This window comes from Aythya ferina (assembly GCF_964211825.1).
Source record: "Aythya ferina genome assembly, chromosome: 1".
Lineage (NCBI taxonomy): Eukaryota > Metazoa > Chordata > Aves > Anseriformes > Anatidae > Aythya > Aythya ferina.
The window spans coordinates 7458834-7478979 of NC_140296.1; the positions used below are offsets into that span (position 1 = coordinate 7458834).

At 55.2% G+C, this 20146-nt stretch overlaps 2 protein-coding genes across 2 annotated transcripts; both read left to right on the forward strand.

Moving 5' to 3' along the window:
- The first annotated feature begins 11197 nt into the window (after positions 1–11197).
- On the forward strand, positions 11198–12370 carry LOC311420549 (uncharacterized protein). Its single transcript, XM_084491582.1, has 3 exons — positions 11198–11632; positions 11805–11952; positions 12085–12370. Exons 1-3 carry the CDS (start codon positions 11370–11372, stop codon positions 12346–12348), a joined length of 675 nt encoding a protein of 224 aa, XP_084347708.1. The 5' UTR covers positions 11198–11369; the 3' UTR covers positions 12349–12370.
- Positions 12371–18456: 6086 nt separating this feature from the next.
- On the forward strand, positions 18457–19633 carry LOC311429854 (uncharacterized protein). The gene is made up of 3 exons (XM_084506097.1): positions 18457–18890; positions 19063–19210; positions 19343–19633. The coding sequence occupies exons 1-3, from the start codon at positions 18628–18630 to the stop codon at positions 19604–19606; spliced, it is 675 nt and encodes a 224-aa protein (XP_084362223.1). The 5' UTR covers positions 18457–18627; the 3' UTR covers positions 19607–19633.
- The last annotated feature ends 513 nt before the right edge of the window (positions 19634–20146 follow it).

The following is a 20146-nucleotide window of genomic DNA, read 5'->3' on the forward strand; positions in this document are numbered from 1 at the left end:
AGGCCTGAGTGATGCTGTGGCCATTAGCCAGGGAGCCACGAGGAAGCCTTGCGGTACTGGTGCAGTGAGAGGCTGTGGCTGTGAGAGCACCTGTGTGTCCACAGGGATGAGAGCACGGGGGCTCAGCTACGGGACCAGCTAGGAAGCTGGTAAAGGGCCGAGAACACAAGTCCTATAAGAAGCGGTTGAGGGAACTGGAGTTGTTTAGTCTGGAGAAAAGGAGGCTCAGGGGAGACCTTACCTCTACAGCTACCTGAAAGGAAGGTGTGGCGAGCTGGGTGGGCCTCTTCTTGCAGATAAGTAGTGATAGTACTAGTGGGATTGGCATCAAGTTGTGCCAGGGGAGGTTTAGGTTGGAAATTTCTTGAAATTTCTTCTCAGAAAGAGTATTCAGGCATTGGAACAGATTGCCCAGGGAGGTGGTGGAATCACTGTCCCTGGGTGTGTTCAAGGAAAGGTTGGATGTGGTGCTTCGGGACATGGTTTAGTGGGTGATACTGGTGGTAGGGTGATGGTTGGAGCTGATCATCTTGGAGGTCTTTTCCAACCTTAATGGTTCTAGGGCTCTGTAGCACATTATAGCACCTTTTCCACACTCAGCCCCTCCAGGTGAATAAACCCCCAGGCTCAAAAGCTCCTGACCAGAGTTTATAATCTGAGAGGCTGTAACGAAGATTGGATATGCAAGAGGCAAGTACAGCCTCTTTCACCCAGAAGCACCCAGAAAAGGAGAAGTGGCTTCTTCTATTTATTCCCTTTTTTCCAGCCCCTGCAAGATCAAGGGCTGAAAAAAAAAAAAAAAAAAAAAAAAAACCTGACAATCCAGGGGCTGTCTCTTTATCAGCCACAGCTGAGCTCATGGGTTTTGCCAGCTTACTTCCCTTCTCATGGACACATCACTCCTGAGTGCAGCCCTGTTGAAGAGCTTTGTTCAGGATCTGCATGATGGGGCTGAGTGTACCCTGCAACACCCTGCAGACAAAACAAGCCTGGGAGGACAGGCTGGGGAAGGGAGCCAACATGAACCTCCTGAAGCTCAACAAGGACAAGGGCCAAGTCCTGCCTCTGGGGAGGAACAAGTCCATCTACCAATTATGTGCTGGGGGCCAACGAACTGGAAAGTAGCTTGGCACAGAAGGACCTGTGAGTCCTGGTGGAAACTACGTGAAACATGAGCCCCCAGTGTGCCCTTGCTGCAGAGAAGACCAAGCATGTCCTGGGCTGCAGTAGACACGCCATCAGGTGGAGGAAGGTGATCCTTGCCCTCAACTCAGTGCAGGTGAGGCCACACTTGGAGCACAGTGCCCAGTTAGGGCTCTTCAGTGCAAGTGTGACACAGACATGCACATACAGGAGAGAGTCCAACAAAGGACCAGGAAGATGACAAGGGGACTGGAGTATCTCTCCTGTGGCTGGAACCCTTCTGCCTAGAGAAGAGAAGGCTTAAGCAGAAGGGGGGTGGGAAGGAGGAGGGAGTTAAGTGTGGCTTCAAAGCCAGAGAGGCTATGGAGTCTCCCATCTTAGCGAGATTCAAAAGCAGGTGGGATATTGTTATGGGAAACTTCCTCTGGGTATCCATGCCAGAGCAAGGGGCTTGGAAAAGGTGACCTAGAGAGGTCCCTCCCAACCTCATCCATTCTGTGCTTCTATGCAGATTGGAGCAGCACAGGGCATACTCACTGCTCCATTAAGTGCAAGGACCTGCTTCAGCAGACAGAGATGCTACAGGCTAAACACAAGCCTGGCACTGCTGCAGCACTACCACTGAAAGCTTCTCCACAGCATGCTTTAAAGCAATAAGCAGGGAATCTTCCTGCAGCTGCCCAGGGCCTTCCTCTCGCAGCCTTGCAAGAGCTGGCCTTAAGCACCCCTTCCCATTCAGGACAAGCCATCCAGTTACAGGATTCTCATGTTGTATCTGGTGTGCATTATGTTTATTAGCATTCCCATAGCTACCATATTTGCTACAGTATGGATAATTCCCTACTTCATGGGTAATATTTCCACACCGGGGTCAGCACTATTGCCCCAAGTTTCTGTCAATGTTGTTTAAAAGGCACCTTTGATAACACAGTATATTGCAGCCAGGATTATGTGTAGGGAACAAAACTTCAAAATCCTTCCTGGGACTGAGTATGATCTGTTGTTTTTAGAAATCTAGACAATCCAGACACAGTTGCTGCTGCTAATAGAACAGCAATCAGGGACAAGGCCTTTTCACTCTTTCTAGGCACCTGGGAGAAAGTCCAACATTTTTTTCAAGATAGAATTCGAGAGACGTTCCGGATTAATTGGAAATGCTGATTATTTCCCCCCATCCTATCACTAATCTATTGAGAACAAGTATTACCAAGATAAGGCTAAAATACATCATCTCTCTATATATATACCCCTACAATAACTAAGAAATAATGATTAAGAAAAATAATAAAAATCACAAACTAATAAGGATTCTTCTGGTGGGAATTAAATACTCCACCTTCTTTTTGTCCCACTTTCAGGGAGTTTTTCCTGGAAAAACTAGTGTACTAGCAGAGTGTATTACACTCTGTGTAATACAATACCTTTTACACATGCATTCATTAAGAATTCTTCTAAGGAGAAGCTAAAGGTTTACAATAGTTAGTTTCAACAGTTTTAACTTTAAAAGTCTTTGTTAAGGCAGTCTCTCAGGTATCAGGCTTAACTGATGCTTTTACCAGCGTATAGTGAGTACACTCTTTCTCAGCCATGCTTACTGACATCTCAGTAGTCAGGAGCACTTGGAACACTCCGTCCCACTCACGTTGCAGCTTCGATTCTCTCCATGTTCGTAGCAGAACACAATCTCCTGCTCGGAATTGATGGATCAGGACTTCCAAGGGCAGGGTCTGAGCAAACAATCCACAGGTCCTGAGAGATGACAAAGAGGATGACAGCACACATATATAGTTCTTAAGAAAAGCATCTTTTGTGTTGATTTGAGGCAATTCATTCCCTGTTTCCAGGTAGAGAAATCCAAATATTGGTTCATATGGTGAAACTACCACATCTTTTCTTGGTGCAGTTTGAATTCAGAGAAGAGCCAAAGGTCAGCATTTTGTTCAGGGGAGCCTTAATCAATTGCTTCTTTACTGTCTGACCTGCTCCACCCTTCCAGAAGAAGGAGGATGCCAAGGAGTATGAAATTTCCACTTAATTCCTAAAGTCCACATTAGCCCTTGCAATATTTGTGACATAAAGTGACTTCCTAGATCAGAGTCGATATTTTCAAAAATTCCATACCTGGGAATTATTTGTTTATGACTTACTTCAGCTGCTGTGTTTCCAGTAGCAGATACTGAAGGGAAAGCACCCCCTCCCCGCTGATAAATGTTCATCCAAGGCAAAGAAGTATTTAAAACTACCTACTCGAAAGAGTTCTGTAAAACCTCGGGTCCTTTCTAGGTTCTTTCTAGGGTCCTCAACTTAAGACTTCATTTCTGAAAAAAACAAACAAAAAACCTTAAACCTCCTAACTTCTCCACTGGTAAGTGGGGAGGTGGGGGGCATTCACATAACCAATTAGTCCTTATTCCACTGGAATCTCTGTAAGAGGATACACAGTTAGTGTTAGTACTTCTAGTATCAGGGAGGGCAAAATTCTCAATTTCTCTTCTCCATTGTTCTAATTCTTACCACAGCCTACCGTGTGCTCCTTCTCCAGGGACAGTGTCAATTGCAGTCCCTGTCGTCCTTGCTGGAGCAGCTACTCCTGCCTCCGGTGCAATATTAGGGTTAGAGGAAGCATAACTTGATTCCTCCTGCGGAAAAGGAGTCTTACTGTTTACATGTAAACTTGAAGTGGGAATTTTCATTAGACCTGTGTTGTGGCCAAAGGAGCAAAGTTCCTTTTAATGGCTTTTCAGGCCAGACAATTGGACAATATCTAACCTGTGCTTTTTTATCCTTTTCCCTAGTTTTGGGGTTGTTTTTCCAATTGCTTTTCTTTCTCCCCAAAGGACTAGCTTTACGCACCATTCTGAGGATTGTGCTTCTGAAGATCTCCAAGGATGGAGACGCCACAGCCTCTCGGGGCAACCTGTTCCAGCAAAGACACCGTTGTGTTACCAACACTGTTTCAGCCACAACTCTGAAGCATAGGACCTGCTTCAGCAGCCAGAGAAGCTGCGGGCTAAACAGCAGCGTGGCACAGCTGTGGCTCTGCCGCTGAAAGCTTCTCCACAGCTTGCTCTTAAAGCAAGGAGCAGGGAATCTTCCTGCGGCTGCCCAGGGCTTTCCTCTCGCAGCCCCGCCAGAGCCCGCCTCAAGCCACCTCTCTGCCAGCTCCACTGCCTCCCTGGTGCCTGCCTTCTCTGGGAGCCCTTCACAGTGCCTAGAGCCACAGGCCTCTGGCTGCCCGGACACGGGAGGAATCCCTGCTCCTGCTCCTGCTCCTGCTCCAGCTGCACTGCCAGGGCTGCCTGATGGGCGTCCAAGCTCGAGTGCAGTCTCTGCTGATGTGTGGGCAGTCAGGCAAAAGAGCCAGGAAGCTTACGAAGACGACCGAGCAGAGCATCTCCTGGCAGAGCAGGTAACGAGCACTTGATGGGACCAGTTAGAGAGCTAAGCTGACTCCCCTGAGAAAGACTGAGCTGGGGCTGAGCCAGGGGCACTGGCTGGAAGGAGCCAGAGGTACCTGCCAATGCAGACCCTGCTGTGGGTGTGTGAGACGGAGTCCCTGGGGTGCCTGCCAGGACATGGGCCTGAGACTGGACCCTCACCTCTGCACTCCTACACCATGCTGTAACCATGAGCCAGGGAGCCACGAGTAAGGTAGTTGCCCACTCGCTCTCAGGAGAGCAGCTCTGTCAGGAGGCAGCAGCTCCCCTGGGTGTCCATTGGACTTCGTGGTCAGAGGACCTGGAGCACAGCATGGAGGAGCAGCAGAATAGGGATGACTCCCAGCCCGCTGAAGGGCAGCGGAGCGTACAGGAGCGGCGCCAGGTGAGGCTCAGGGAGCGAGACATGGACAGCAGCGTGACAGGATGGCACCGAGAGCAGCAGGATGAGGAGAACGGTGCTGCAGCGAGTCAGCCAGCTGGCCCTCAGTACCTCCGACCTGGACACAAATATTCCCAAACCTGGGGCTTCTCCAAAAAGAGCCCACCCCCAAGACAGCCAAAGCCCACGTGGCCCTGGCAGTTCTGTGCTCAGAGGCACAAAGAGCAGCGTGGCCTAATTCAACCTGGCTGTGCGCAGCCAGGAGCTGCCTCCACTATCCCTCCATGCGGACAGGCTGCCAGTGCGGTCATGCCCAGAGAGCGTGCGTCACACTGGCACCTGCCACACGGAGTCGGGAGCCCCAGGAGGGTTCGGTCGAACATCTTTGGCAGCCCTGGCACCCTCCGACGAGCAGACGGCACTTGCAGGAAGAGAAAGACAGGTCATTACTCTGGCAGGCTGAGCCCTGCTCGTTGTAGGCAGCTGCCAGGACATGCCAGGGGCCGCTTAAGGGCAGCTCACAGCAGCACTTCTAGGGGGTACACTGAGCAGATAATGGCCAGAACTGGCAGAAATGGCCAAAGTAACTTGGCCTTTCTCCTCGCTTCTCTTGCAGATGGAGAAGAAGCCGCAAGACATGAAGACACTGCCTCACCGTGGGGTGCAGCAGGCAGAGAGAATGCAGCTGCCAGCCGTGCCGCCTTTGCCAAGGCAGACAGCGACTCAGGCAGCAGCACCCAAGCAAGTGCCTGCAGCACAGTCATCATCGTCTCAAAGGGCCACTTGCAAGCTGCCCCCTCTGCAAGCAGCAGCCTCTGCATCTTCAGGGGGAGGAAGGCCAAAGGCGTCAGGCAAAGAGGCCCGCAGCCACCAAGAGCTTTTGCCACCTCTTCCCTGCATCTCTGGCAACAGGGAAAGGGCAGTGAGGGCAGAGAGGCGGGAACGTGGCCCACACAGCCCGGTGGCCCCTGACGAGGATGTGGAGTACTCAGTACAGTCCTTCGTCTCCACAATCATAAGAAACGCTCTACCCTGCTACGAGGGAGCCAGCAGCAAGGCAAGGCTTTCTCCCTCAAGCAGAGGTCCCAGGACCAAAGGCCCCAGAACACCACCTCTTGCCACAGCAGAGGCCCAAAACTGGAAGAGCTGGCACTTGTCCAAAAGCAGCCTTGCATCCCCAGCTGAAGAAATGGAAGACCCAGTAAAGGTCTTCATCCCCACTGCCATTAGAAATGCCCTAGCCTGGAACCAGGGAGCCATGAGGGAGGCAAGGCTTTCTCCCGCGGGCAGACCTCCAAGGAGCAAAGGACACAGAACATCACCTCAGCCCGCAACAGGGCCCCAGAATTTAAAAGAAGAGCCGGCACCCTGCCCCACACAGCCCTGCAGACTCTTGCACGGCACTGCAGGACACAGCACAGTCCCGCGTGTCTGAAGTGCTGGCAAAAACGCCAAAAAGCTGGGAACGCGGCCAACGACCAGCAGCACTGCGGGACCTGGCACACACGGGGTGCAAAGTGACAGCAGCAAGAGCAGTTGAGGTGCAGACAGACATGCAGAGGAGGTGCTCTGCCAGGGCCTGATTCCCGGGTATGTGCAGGTAAAACGGCTGCCCGGAAAGACCCTGCACCAGCTAGCCCGGGCCAGGGTGAGAAGCAAAAACAACAGAGAGAGAAAAACGTCAAACCCAGGCAGGGGACAGGCAAGGATATGCGAAGCCTGGGCCGCAGCACGAAAGAAAGCAGTCCTGTGGGATGGGATGAAGATGAGGAGATCGTCATCCTCAACTCCTGCATCAACCCCAGGTTCCCCAGCCTCTGCACAGACCCACAGGACGTTCCCCAGAAAGAGGGCAGCTCAGCCAGCAGTGTGGACAGGGAGGCAGCAGAAGAAGAAGCAGAACACCCAACAAGCGCCTCTCCTGGCTCACTGCAAACCACGGACACTGCCCCACCAGCTGCTCCCCTGGCAGAATGTCCAGGGGAAGAGAGGCACAGCACGCCTCTCACCGCAACAGCACCGGCACAGAGCAGGCCAGCAAGTCCTCCAGCAGCCCCTGCTCTGGAAGATGAGGGACACAGAACGCCTCCCCTGACACGTGGGGCTCCACAGTCAAAACCATCAGCCTGTCCCAGCCCCAGTGAGCACAGCGCTGCGGTGATGGTAGAGAGCCAGGGATGTGCCCAACATGCCTCTAATGCCTGTGATGAAGAGCTGCATGAAACAGTCAAGACTGTTGTTTCCGTAGTCCTACGCCATGACCAGGGAGCCCCAAGCAAGGCACCGAGACACGGAGGAGGTGGACCACTGCTCTGGAAGGGCACCGTCGCCACGCAATTTCAGGAAAAAAGGCTGATGGCAGAGTCCCTGCATAACCCAGCCAAGGCAGGGGTGAGTAGCAAAGTCAGTAGAGACAGATACACCTCAAACCCAGGCTCTTTGAGATTCTCCCTTGACTACAGGACACAGGGTGCCTCGTCCCACAGCAGAGCCTGTAGACTGTACCTCCTCAGCCTCTGCCTTGGCTGGAGGCCCTCTCAGGGAGGCCAACAAAGCGGCTCTTGCTGCAGAAGCAGAATCATGAGAAGGAAATGTGGCTTCTCCCTTGGCTGGAGGCCCTGTATGGGACACCAAGGAAGACATTCTCTCTGAATCAGTAGCTGTAGAGTCCTCTTTATAGGCCTTTCCCCACAAAGTGTGCAGCTCATACAACTGCTCCCTCGGCCACAGGGAACAGGGTGCCTTCTTCCACAGCAGAGCCTATAGATTGTACTTCCTCTGCCTCTGCCTTGGCTGGAGGCCCTATGGAAGAGGCCCACGAAGCCCCCCTCCATGCAGAAACAGCACCGTGTGAAGGAGACACCCATTTGCCCTGGGCTGCTGACCCTGTGGGAGAAGACATTGAAGCCCCTCTTGATCAAGTAGCAGCACCAGAGGAAGAAGTAGCTTCTCTCTGGGCTGGAGGCCCTGTGTGGGAAGCCTGTGAAACCACTCCTGCTGCAAGTTTTCCTTCAGTACGAAGAAAACAACAGGCCACATGGGTCTAGATGCCGTCGGCCATCACTCACAGCCATGCTGGGGACAGCCCAAGGCCTCAGCGAGGTTGTGGTACGGGAGGAAACCAGAACTTCAAAATGGCCGCCAGTGCTGACACTGGATGTATTGGGAGGCGCCTTGTCAGGAAGAGGTTTTTCTCTGTCTGTTCACTAAGGCAGCATCTGTCTCGTAGGGTCACTAGCGAGGTGTGCAACCCAGGACGAAAAGCCACCTCTCACCACTTCTCAGCAGAGAAGTTCCCCAAAACTGCAAGAAGAGTTAGCACCCGGCCCCCCACAGCCCTGCAGCCCCCACTGAGGACATCGGAGACACAGTATTTGCCCTCCTCTCCACATCCATGAGCATTGCCTTAGCCTCGAATGAGAGAGCCATGAGGGAGGCGATGCTTTGTCCCTTACGCAGACCTTCCAGGAACAAAGGCCGCATAACACCCTGCTGCACACTGCCCCACAGACTCTTTCACAGCACTGTCTCTCATGGTTGACGTCCTGGCGAGGATGATGGCGGAACCTGGGAACATGACCAAGGACTATGATCCTGTGGGACCTGGCACACACAAGGTGCACAATGATAATTACAAGAGCAGTCGAGGTCCAGACAGTCAGGGACAGCAGATGGACCACTGCTTTGCCAGGGCCCGATCACCAGGCACGTGCAGCTACAATGGCTGTGAGCAGAGCCCCTGCACCAGCCAGCCCAGGCAGGGGTGAGAAGGAGGGGCAGCAGGGACAGCTAAACATCAAGCCCAGGCAAGGGAGAAGCAAGGAGGAGACAAGCCAAGGTGATGGCAGGAAAGAAGGACTTCCTGTGGGATGGGATGAACAGGAAGAGAACATAAAATTCAACTCCTGGATCTACCCCAGGTTCCCCAGCCTCTGCCAGGAACCACAGGCCTTTCCCCAGGAAGAGGGCAGTTCAGCCAGCAGCGTGGACAGGAAGACTGCAGCAGAAGAAACACAACCCCTAAAAAGTGCCTCTCTTGGCTCCTTGGAGTCCACAGATGCTGAACCATCAGCTGCTTCCCTGGCAGAAGGTCCAGGGGAAGAGAAGCACGGCACGGCTCTCAACGCAGCAGCACTAGCAGAGTGCAGGCCGGCAAGTCCTCCATTAGGACCCGTTGTGTTCCAGGGGCCCGGTGCTGCTCTGTCAAACCCAGGACCAAAAGCCACCTCTCACCACCTCTGAGCACAGCGATGACACAAAATTGTAAGAAGAGTCAGCACCCTGCAAAAAACAGCTCTGCAGACCCTGCCGAGGACATCACAGACACAGCAGAGGCCCTCGTTTCCACTGCCATGAGCAATGCTCTCGTGTGGAATGAGGGAGCCAAGCGGGAGGCAGACCTTGGGCAGACCTCCCAGGAACAAAGGCCGCATAACACCACCTCTCCTCACAGCAGGGCCCCAGAATTGAAGAAGATTTAGCACCCTGCCAAAAAAACAGCCCTGCAGCCCGTGCTGAAGAAATGGAAGAAGAAGTAAAGGCCTTACTCTCCAGTGTCATTAGCAGTGCAATAGCCTGCAGCGAGAGACCTACAAGGGAGGTAACGCTTCCTCCCTTGGACAAGGTCCGAGGAGCAAAGGCCGCAAAACACTACCTCTCATCATAGCAGTGCCCGAAAATTTGAAAAAGAGTCAGTGCCCTGCCAAAAACCAGCCCTGCAGCCCCTGCCAAGGACACAGAAGACCCAGTAAAGGCCTTCGTCTCCAGTGGCATTCGCAATGCCATAACCTGGAACTAGGGAGCCATGAGGGAGGCAAGGCTTTCTACCTTGGGCAGAGGACCCAGGAGCAGAGACCACAGGACAATACCTCTACCCAGAGCAGTGCCCCAGAACTTAAAGAAGACCTGGCGAAGACGACGGCTAAAAGCCAGGAGCATGGTCAATGACTGGCAGAATTGGGGGACCTGGCACACACGGGGAGCACAGTGCCAGCAACAAGATCAGCCGGGGTCCAGACAGACATGGAGAGGAGGTGGACCACTGCTCTGCCAGGGCCTGACCCTGGGTATGTGCAGGAACAACGGCTGCCATCAGAGACCCTGCACCAGCTAGCCCAGGCTGCGTTGAGAAGCAAAAGCAACAGAGAAAGGAAAACGTCAAACCCAGGCAGGGAAGAGGCAAGGATGTGCAAAGCCTGGGCCAGGGCAGGAAAGAAAAGGGTCCTGCGGGATGGGATGAAGAGGAAGACGTTGTCATCCTCAGCTCCTGGATCAACCCCAGGTTCCCCAGCCTCTTCACAGACCCACAGGACATTCCCCAGGAAGAGGGCAGCTCATCCAGCAGCGTGGACAGGGAGGCAGCAGAAGAAGAAACAGAACACCCAACAAGCGCCTCTCCTGGCTCACTGCAAACCACGGACGCTGCCCCATCTGCTACTCCCCTGGAAGAAATTCCTGGGGAAGAGAGGCACAGCACGCCTCTCACTTCAACAGCACCGGCACAGAGCAGGCCAGCAAGTCCTCCAGCAGCCCCTGCTCTGGAAGATGAGGGACACAGAACGCCTCCCCTGACACGTGGGGCTCCACAAGGCCATCAGCCTGTCCCAGCCCCAGTGAGCACAGCTCTGTGGTGATGGTAGAGGCAGGGACGTGCCCGACACGCCTCCAATGCCTGTGATGAAGATCTGCTTGAAACAGTCAAGACTGTTGTTTCCGTAGTCCTACACCGTGCTGTAGCCATGAGCCAGGGAGCCCCACGCAAGGCACCAAGTGCTCCCTCGGCCTCAGGACCCAGCGTGCCTCCTCCCACAGCAGAGCGTGCAGACTCTGCATCCTCAGTGCCTGTGACAAAGGTCTGCGTGAAACAGCCCAGAAGCACCAGCCACAACCAGTGATCGGGGGGGATGCAGAAGCCCCTCACAAATGATGGTGACAAGCAGGCCCCCACAAAGTGAGAGGCCACGGCACATAGCATGGAACCCCCAGAACTTGGAGAAAAGCGGCACTGCTCGCTCCAGACAGCACGTTCCCTTCAGCACAAAGAACAAGAAAGGCCTCTTGCATCTAGATACCGCCCACCATCGCTGGCAGCCGTGCTAGGGACAGCCCAAGGCCTCAGCCAGCTTGTGGCACGGGCAGAAAGCAGAACTGCAAAATGGCCGCCAGGGCTGCCAGAGGGTGGGGCTGGAGCCGCCCTATCAGGGAGCAGCTTTTCTCTCTCTCTCCCTGCACTCAGGGAGCTTCCTTCCTGTAGGGCCACAACTGAGCTGAGCAACCCAGGACTGAGAATAAAATTCTCTCGTTTCTGTCCCATACAAGCCTCGAGTACATCCCACAAAGTGTGTGCGGTGATCCATTTGGGTGTGGGAAGAAAATTCTAGAATTGCCAGTTATTTCTTTCTTAAATCATGAAAAGAAATAAGAAAGAAGCAATGTACAGTCTACAGAAGAGCCTGCAGACTGTACATCCTCAGCCTCTGCCTTGGCTGGAGGCCCTGTGGGGGAGGCCAATGAAGCCCCTCTCGCTGCAGCAGCAACGCCACAAGAAGGAGGTGGAGAAGTGGCTTCTCCTTTGGCTGCAGAGCCTCTCAGGGAGGCCAGCACAGATCTCCTCCCAGGAGCAGCTGACGAAGCAGGAGCAGCAGCCACTCCCTTGGTTCCTGGGCACCAGGTAAGCACAGCACGCGTGGTGGGCACCAGGCATCCAGGGCAGCCCCAGGCAGAAGCAGTGCATTGGGTGTGCGTGCCGGGAGCTGCCCGCTGCGCTCTGTTCCCACATGCCCCGGGCACAAGGGCTGACATCCCGTTCCTCCGCTGCCCGTGCTGTTCCTCTCCCCATGCAGGTGGCCATCGAGCAGGGAGGCCAAGCGCAGTCCTCCTCCAGCACCAAAGATACGCCAGCGGATGAGCCAGCAACGTCCCAGACACAAGCGCCGTCCCAGGATCTGTTGGCCGGACCTGTTCAGCGCAGCGAGCAGCACCAAGCACAAGGTTGGCAGCACCACGCGCAGGGGGGCTGGCTGGTCCTGTGCCACCCCTTCCCAGGGAAAGGCCTTGGAGGGGGGGGACAGGCTCGCCCAGCACCCGCTCAGGCCCTAACCTACACCTCTGTGTCCTCCACAGGCATCCTTGACCTCGCACAAGCCCCGGCGCGCCAGCCACGGCCCTCCCGCATCAGGAGGGCACTTCGCGCGCTGCGCAGGGCTTTCTGCTGCAGCTGCATCGCAGGACAGCGAGAGTAGCCGTACCCGGCTGCCAGTACCAGGAGGGCGCTCAGTGCTGGACGCTGGCATCACTGATAGGAACAGGACAGTGCCCCAGGAATTCAGATGCCCCACCACATCCTGCCCCCAACCTCAGCTCAGCTGCGGCTGCTTTCTGCTGTGAATAAAAGCTCAGGCAGACTTTGCCCCCCAGTGCTCCTCTCTGTGCCGTTGATCTCAGGAGAAAGAGTGGTGCAGGCCATGCCAACCTGGCACCCGGGGCCTCTCACAGTCAGAGAAGTACAGAATCATAGAATCTACCACTGAACCGTGTCCCTCGGCACCAGATCTACACGGCTTTCGAATGCCTCCGGGGATGGTGACTCAACTACTTCCCTGGGCAGCCTGTTCCAATGCTTCAGAACCCTTTCGTTGAAGACTTTTTGCCTAGTATCCACCTAAACCACCATCCCTGGAGGTATTTAAAAACGTTTAGATGTTGAGCTTAGCGATATGGTTTAGTGGAGTACTTGTTAGTATTAGGTCAGAGGTTGGACTCGATGATCTTGAGGTCTCTTCCAACCTGGACTATTTCTGTGATTCTGTGATTCTGTAAACCTCCCCTGGCCCCACTTTCTCCTCTTCTCCTACCACCTGTTGCTTGGGAGAAGGGACTGACCCCCACCGCACTAAAACCTTCTCTGAGGTCCTTGTACAGCGTGATAAGGTCTCCCCCAAGCCTCCTTTCCTCTAGGCTACATGTAATAAATGACTGAGTCCCCAGTGGGATTGCAATTAATGTTTACAATTTATTAAACGAATAGAGGCAAGCAAACAGCGCTGGGTGCGCCGGGAGTCTCTGCTCCACCAAGACGCACACCAGTCACATCAAGAGGTTGATTTTTATGCTCCTAGGCTAGTACTTATTCAATACTACTTCTAAAAAAAACAGGGTTATTATAATTAGTTTACGGAATCCGACCCTCCTACTGGAGCATGCATATCAGTCTCCGGTGGTGTCTCTGGGGGTCTCTCGTGCTGAAGGCTCATAGTCTTCCTCCCTCCTGTCCTTCTCCTTTGTCCATCTTGGCTGTATGTCAGAGACTTGTGCAGCGTCCCCTGCAAGCTTTGTCTTTTAGTCATTCTTCAGCTTTCCCCTGCTCCTTAATCTCCTGGACAGATGTCAGAGACTTGCATAGTGTCCCATGCAATAGTCATAATAGTTAGCAGTTACTCTGACACCTCCCCCCCCAGATATCAGAGACTTCAGGAAAAGCCTACAAATACATTTCCCTTGAAGCTCTCTATTGACACGAATTGCTAAAACATTCCTTTGCAAGATACAAGAACTATATACATTAACCACTCTGTTTTTCTTAGACTTGTGGTTATACAAGGGTATGTAAGACGGAAGATCATATTCATCATACCATGCGGCCCTAGCATTGTTCCATATTGACACGACTCAGATAAACACATTTCATACCTACACAATCCCTTTTGAAAATGCAAGGTTAGTGGAATTTTCCACTGCAAGAACCTGACGTGCTGTCAGCAGCCTGCAAGCACACAAGAGGAGGAAGTGCTGCAACAGCTGTTGCTCACCAAGCAGCTGCCCGGCAAGGAAAAGACAGTCAGTAGGACATGTGTCAGGACACTTTTCCTGCCGATGCGGCCAAATTCACCTGAGAAAGAAACAGGAAAAGTCTCTTTCTTATGTGGGACTCCAGGAAGACAGGCAAAGTTCTCCGAGAGCTGAAAAGTGGGCTTCTTTACCTGGAGGAGCTCAAAGCAAAAAACAAGAGCAGCCCCAGTTTAATAAGGAAGGAGGCACCCAGCCCAGGTACTAAGACACGCTGAAAAGCAAGAAAGGAGGAACAGTATTTAAGCATTTCTGGCACTGGAAATGCAGCACGGGGCTTCCCCAACAAAGAAGATGGGCCCTTGTGCTTTGGCCACTGCTCATGGGAAGGTGCCAGATGGCGTCACTGCGGAGAGCCCTGGAGATGGCCTCAGTGTCTGGGAGCTTCCCAGCTCCCTCCTTTTTGCCCCCTACAGAAGAGCTGGGCTAACACCCTCAGCTCAGGAAAAACCCTCCACGAGGTTCCCAACTAATAGGGAAAGCCTTGAGAACCGGCTCCGGCTACATGCTGGCTTGCCTACTCGGGCCATAGGCAACGCACAAGCGCCAGGCAGTACGGATCCCGTCCTTCTGCTGGAGCTGGGCTCTTCTGTTGTGCATATTGCCAGAGCAGCAAGGGGCCCCTGGCACACCTACACTTTCCAGGCTACCGTTGGGGTGTTTCTTCTGCTTGAGGAGGTGGGCTGTGGGGTGGCAGCTGCAGGAACGAGCAGGCTACGAGGGCAGGACGAGGCTGCAAAGCCCACCTTGTTCAGTGTGAACTGCCTGTGCACGTGGTGGGGTATTGCATCCCCAACGTTCCCAGACCCTGGAAAGCAAATGCCCCAAATCCCCTTTCAGCCGTGCCCTGGGGACGGCAACAAGGCCGCCACGCAGGCGCCAGCTGCCAGAGGCTGCAGGAAGGTTCCAGAAGCAGCGGCAGCAGCCCGGGCAGGGGCAGCCGCGAGTGCAGGAGCTGCTCCTGGGCTCTGGGCTCAGGGGCAGACGCCTGCCCCTGCAGGGAACAAGGCCCACCCAGAGCCTGCCCAGTGGCATGGGCCTGCCCAGACATCCTGGGGGGAAGCCCTGGCCGCAACAAGTGAGCGGGGGGATGCAGAAGCCCCTCACAAATGCTGACGAAAAATAGGGCCCACAAAGTGAGAGGCAACCCTGCAAGACTTGCAGCAAAGAGGCACTGCCTCTCCAGAGAGCACGTTTCCTTCAGCACGAAGAAAAGGAAAGGCCTCTTGGCTCTAGGTACCGCCCGCCATCACTGACAGCCGTGCTGCGGACAGCCCAAGGCCTCAGCCAGCTTGTGGCACGGGGGGCAGGCAGAACTGCCAAATGGCCGCCAGGGCTGTCAGAGGAAGGGTCAGGAGCTGCCCTGTCGGGGAGCAGCTTTTCTCTCTCTCTGTGCACTCAGGGAGCATCTTTCCTGTAGGGCCACCACCGAGCTGACTAAGCTGGGACCAAAGGCCACAGCTCCCCACCTCTCCCCACAGCAGGGCCCCAGAATTGAAGAAGATGTAGCACCCTGCCAAAAACAGCCCTGCAGCCTGTGCCGTAGAAATGGAAAACCAAGTAAAGGCCTTCGTCCCCAGTGTCATTACCAATGCCATAGCCTGCAACGAGGGAGCCACGAGGAAGGCAAGGCTTTCTTCCTCAGGCAGAGGTCTGGCAAAGACGACGGCTAAAAGCCGGGAACATGGTCAATGACTGGCAGAATTGGGGGACCTGGCACACGCGGGGAGCACAGTGCCAGCAACAAGATCAGCCGGGGTCCAGACAGACATGGAGAGGAGGTGGACCACTGCTCTGCCAGGGCCTGACCCCGGGTATGTGCAGGAACAACGGCTGCCATCAGAGACCCTGCACCAGCTAGCCCAGGCTGCGTTGAGAAGCAAAAGCAACAGAGAAAGGAAAACGTCAAACCCAGGCAGGGAAGAGGCAAGGATGTGCAAAGCCTGGGCCAGGGCAGGAAAGAAAAGGGTCCTGCGGGATGGGATGAAGAGGAAGACGTTGTCATCCTCAGCTCCTGGATCAACCCCAGGTTCCCCAGCCTCTTCACAGACCCACAGGACATTCCCCAGGAAGAGGGCAGCTCATCCAGCAGCGTGGACAGGGAGGCAGCAGAAGAAGAAACAGAACACCCAACAAGCGCCTCTCCTGGCTCACTGGAGTCCACAGAAACTTCATCATCAGCTGCTCCCCTGGCAGAAGGTCCAGGGGAAGAGAGGCACAGCACGCCTCTCACTGCAACAGCAGCGGCAGAGAGCAGGCCAGCGAGTCCTCCAGCAGCCACTTTTCTGGAAGATGAGGGACACAGAGCGCCTCCCTTGACACGAGGGGCTCCAAAGTCAAAGCCATCGGCCTGTCCCAGCCCCAGTGAGCACAGCGCTGCGGTGATGGTAGAGAGCCAGGGACGTGCCCGACATGCCTCCAATGCCTGTGATGGAGATCTACATGAAACTGCCCAGATCGTCGTTTCCGCAGTCTTACGCTGTGCTGTAGCAATGAGCCAGGGAGCCCCGAGCAAGGCACCAAGTGCTCCCTCGTCCACAAGGCCAGGATGAGGCAGAGAGAATGCAGCTGCCAGCTGTGCCGCCTTTGCCAAGGCAGACAGCGACTCAGGCAGCAGCACCCAAGCAAGTGCCTGCAGCACAGTCATCATCGTCTCAAAGGGCCACTTGCAAGCTGCCCCCTCTGCAAGCAGCAGCCTCTGCATCTTCAGGGGGAGGAAGGCCAAAGGCGTCAGGCAAAGAGGCCCGCAGCCACCAAGAGCTTTTGCCACCTCTTCCCTGCATCTCTGGCAAGGAGGACAGGGCAGTGAGGGCAGAGAGGCGGGAACGTGGCCCACACAGCCCGGTGGCCCCTGACGAGGATGTGGAGTACACAGTACAATCCTTCGTCTCCACAATCATAAGAAACGCTCTACCCTGCTACGAGGGAGCCAGCAGCAAGGCAAGGCTTTCTCCCTCAAGCAGAGGTCCCAGGACCAAAGGCCCCAGAACACCACCTCTCGCAACAGCAGAGGCCCAAAACTGGAAGAGCCAGCACTTGTCCAAAAGCAGCCTTGCATCCCCAGCTGAAGAAATGGAAGACCCAGTAAAGGCCTTCGTTTCCACTACCATTAGAAATGCCCTAGCCTGGAACCAGGGAGCCATGAGGGAGGCAAGGCTTTCTCCCGCGGGCAGACCTCCAAGGAGCAAAGGACACAGAACATCACCTCAGCCCGCAACAGGGCCCCAGAATTTAAAGAAGAGCCGGCACCCTGCCCCACACAGCCCTGCAGACTCTTGCACGGCACTGCAGGACACAGCACAGTCCCGCGTGTCTGAAGTGCTGGCAAAAACGCCAAAAAGCTGGGAACGCGGCCAACGACCAGCAGCACTGCGGGACCTGGCACACACGGGGTGCAAAGTGACAGCAGCAAGAGCAGTTGAGGTGCAGACAGACATGGAGAGGAGGTGAATCACTGCTCTGCCAGGGCCTGATTCCCGGGCATGTGCAGGTAAAACGGCTGCCCGGAAAGACCCTGCACCAGCTAGCCCAGGCCAGGGTGAGAAGCAAAAACAACAGAGAGAGAAAAACGTCAAACCCAGGCAGGGGACAGGCAAGGATATGCGAAGCCTGGGCCGCAGCACGAAAGAAAGCAGTCCTGTGGGATGGGATGAAGATGAGGAGATCGTCATCCTCAACTCCTGCATCATCCCCAGGTTCCCCAGCCTCTGCACAGACCCACAGGACGTTCCCCAGAAAGAGGGCAGCTCATCCAGCAGCGTGGACAGGGAGGCAGCAGAAGAAGAAACAGAACACCCAACAAGCGCCTCTCCTGGCTCACTGCAAACCACGGACGCTGCCCCATCTGCTACTCCCCTGGAAGAAATTCCTGGGGAAGAGAGGCACAGCACGCCTCTCACTTCAACAGCACCGGCACAGAGCAGGCCAGCAAGTCCTCCAGCAGCCCCTGCTCTGGAAGATGAGGGACACAGAACGCCTCCCCTGACACGTGGGGCTCCACAAGGCCATCAGCCTGTCCCAGCCCCAGTGAGCACAGCTCTGTGGTGATGGTAGAGGCAGGGACGTGCCCGACACGCCTCCAATGCCTGTGATGAAGATCTGCTTGAAACAGTCAAGACTGTTGTTTCCGTAGTCCTACACCGTGCTGTAGCCATGAGCCAGGGAGCCCCACGCAAGGCACCAAGTGCTCCCTCGGCCTCAGGACCCAGCGTGCCTCCTCCCACAGCAGAGCGTGCAGACTCTGCATCCTCAGTGCCTGTGACAAAGGTCTGCGTGAAACAGCCCAGAAGCACCAGCCACAACCAGTGATCGGGGGGGATGCAGAAGCCCCTCACAAATGATGGTGACAAGCAGGCCCCCACAAAGTGAGAGGCCACGGCACATAGCATGGAACCCCCAGAACTTGGAGAAAAGCGGCACTGCTCGCTCCAGACAGCACGTTCCCTTCAGCACAAAGAACAAGAAAGGCCTCTTGCATCTAGATACCGCCCACCATCGCTGGCAGCCGTGCTGGGGACAGCCCAAGGCCTCAGCCAGCTTGTGGCACGGGCAGAAAGCAGAACTGCAAAATGGCCGCCAGGGCTGCCAGAGGGTGGGGCTGGAGCCGCCCTATCAGGGAGCAGCTTTTCTCTCTCTCTCCCTGCACTCAGGGAGCTTCCTTCCTGTAGGGCCACAACTGAGCTGAGCAACCCAGGACTGAGAATAAAATTCTCTCGTTTCTGTCCCATACAAGCCTCGAGTACATCCCACAAAGTGTGTGCGGTGATCCATTTGGGTGTGGGAAGAAAATTCTAGAATTGCCAGTTATTTCTTTCTTAAATCATGAAAAGAAATAAGAAAGAAGCAATGTACAGTCTACAGAAGAGCCTGCAGACTGTACATCCTCAGCCTCTGCCTTGGCTGGAGGCCCTGTGGGGGAGGCCAATGAAGCCCCTCTCGCTGCAGCAGCAACGCCACAAGAAGGAGGTGGAGAAGTGGCTTCTCCTTTGGCTGCAGAGCCTCTCAGGGAGGCCAGCACAGATCTCCTCCCAGGAGCAGCTGACGAAGCAGGAGCAGCAGCCACTCCCTTGGTTCCTGGGCACCAGGTAAGCACAGCACGCGTGGTGGGCACCAGGCATCCAGGGCAGCCCCAGGCAGAAGCAGTGCATTGGGTGTGCGTGCCGGGAGCTGCCCGCTGCGCTCTGTTCCCACATGCCCCGGGCACAAGGGCTGACATCCCGTTCCTCCGCTGCCCGTGCTGTTCCTCTCCCCATGCAGGTGGCCATCGAGCAGGGAGGCCAAGCGCAGTCCTCCTCCAGCACCAAAGATACGCCAGCGGATGAGCCAGCAACGTCCCAGACACAAGCGCCGTCCCAGGATCTGTTGGCCGGACCTGTTCAGCGCAGCGAGCAGCACCAAGCACAAGGTTGGCAGCACCACGCGCAGGGGGGCTGGCTGGTCCTGTGCCACCCCTTCCCAGGGAAAGGCCTTGGAGGGGGGGGACAGGCTCGCCCAGCACCCGCTCAGGCCCTAACCTACACCTCTGTGTCCTCCACAGGCATCCTTGACCTCGCACAAGCCCCGGCGCGCCAGCCACGGCCCTCCCGCATCAGGAGGGCACTTCGCGCGCTGCGCAGGGCTTTCTGCTGCAGCTGCATCGCAGGACAGCGAGAGTAGCCATACCCGGCTGCCAGTACCAGGAGGGCGCTCAGTGCTGGACGCTGGCATCACTGATAGGAACAGGACAGTGCCCCAGGAATTCAGATGCCCCACCACATCCTGCCCCCAACCTCAGCTCAGCTGCGGCTGCTTTCTGCTGTGAATAAAAGCTCAGGCAGACTTTGCCCCCCAGTGCTCCTCTCTGTGCCGTTGATCTCAGGAGAAAGAGTGGTGCAGGCCATGCCAACCTGGCACCCGGGGCCTCTCACAGTCAGAGAAGTACAGAATCATAGAATCTACCACTGAACCGTGTCCCTCGGCACCAGATCTACACGGCTTTCGAATGCCTCCGGGGATGGTGACTCAACTACTTCCCTGGGCAGCCTGTTCCAATGCTTCAGAACCCTTTCGTTGAAGACTTTTTGCCTAGTATCCACCTAAACCACCATCCCTGGAGGTATTTAAAAACGTTTAGATGTTGAGCTTAGCGATATGGTTTAGTGGAGTACTTGTTAGTATTAGGTCAGAGGTTGGACTCGATGATCTTGAGGTCTCTTCCAACCTGGACTATTTCTGTGATTCTGTGATTCTGTAAACCTCCCCTGGCCCCACTTTCTCCTCTTCTCCTACCACCTGTTGCTTGGGAGAAGGGACTGACCCCCACCGCACTAAAACCTTCTCTGAGGTCCTTGTACAGCGTGAT

Excerpts from the sequence above, each read along its gene's own strand:
- LOC311429854 (XM_084506097.1), top strand. The coding sequence starts at position 18,628 with ATGAAAAGAAATAAGAAAGAAGCAATGTACAGTCTACAGAAGAGCCTG. Across the intron at positions 18,891-19,062 it reads CCTTGGTTCCTGGGCACCAG|GTGGCCATCGAGCAGGGAGG; the intron begins GTAAGCACAGCA and ends CTCCCCATGCAG. Across the intron at positions 19,211-19,342 it reads CGAGCAGCACCAAGCACAAG|GCATCCTTGACCTCGCACAA; the intron begins GTTGGCAGCACC and ends TGTCCTCCACAG.
- LOC311420549 (XM_084491582.1), top strand. The coding sequence starts at position 11,370 with ATGAAAAGAAATAAGAAAGAAGCAATGTACAGTCTACAGAAGAGCCTG. Across the intron at positions 11,633-11,804 it reads CCTTGGTTCCTGGGCACCAG|GTGGCCATCGAGCAGGGAGG; the intron begins GTAAGCACAGCA and ends CTCCCCATGCAG. Across the intron at positions 11,953-12,084 it reads CGAGCAGCACCAAGCACAAG|GCATCCTTGACCTCGCACAA; the intron begins GTTGGCAGCACC and ends TGTCCTCCACAG.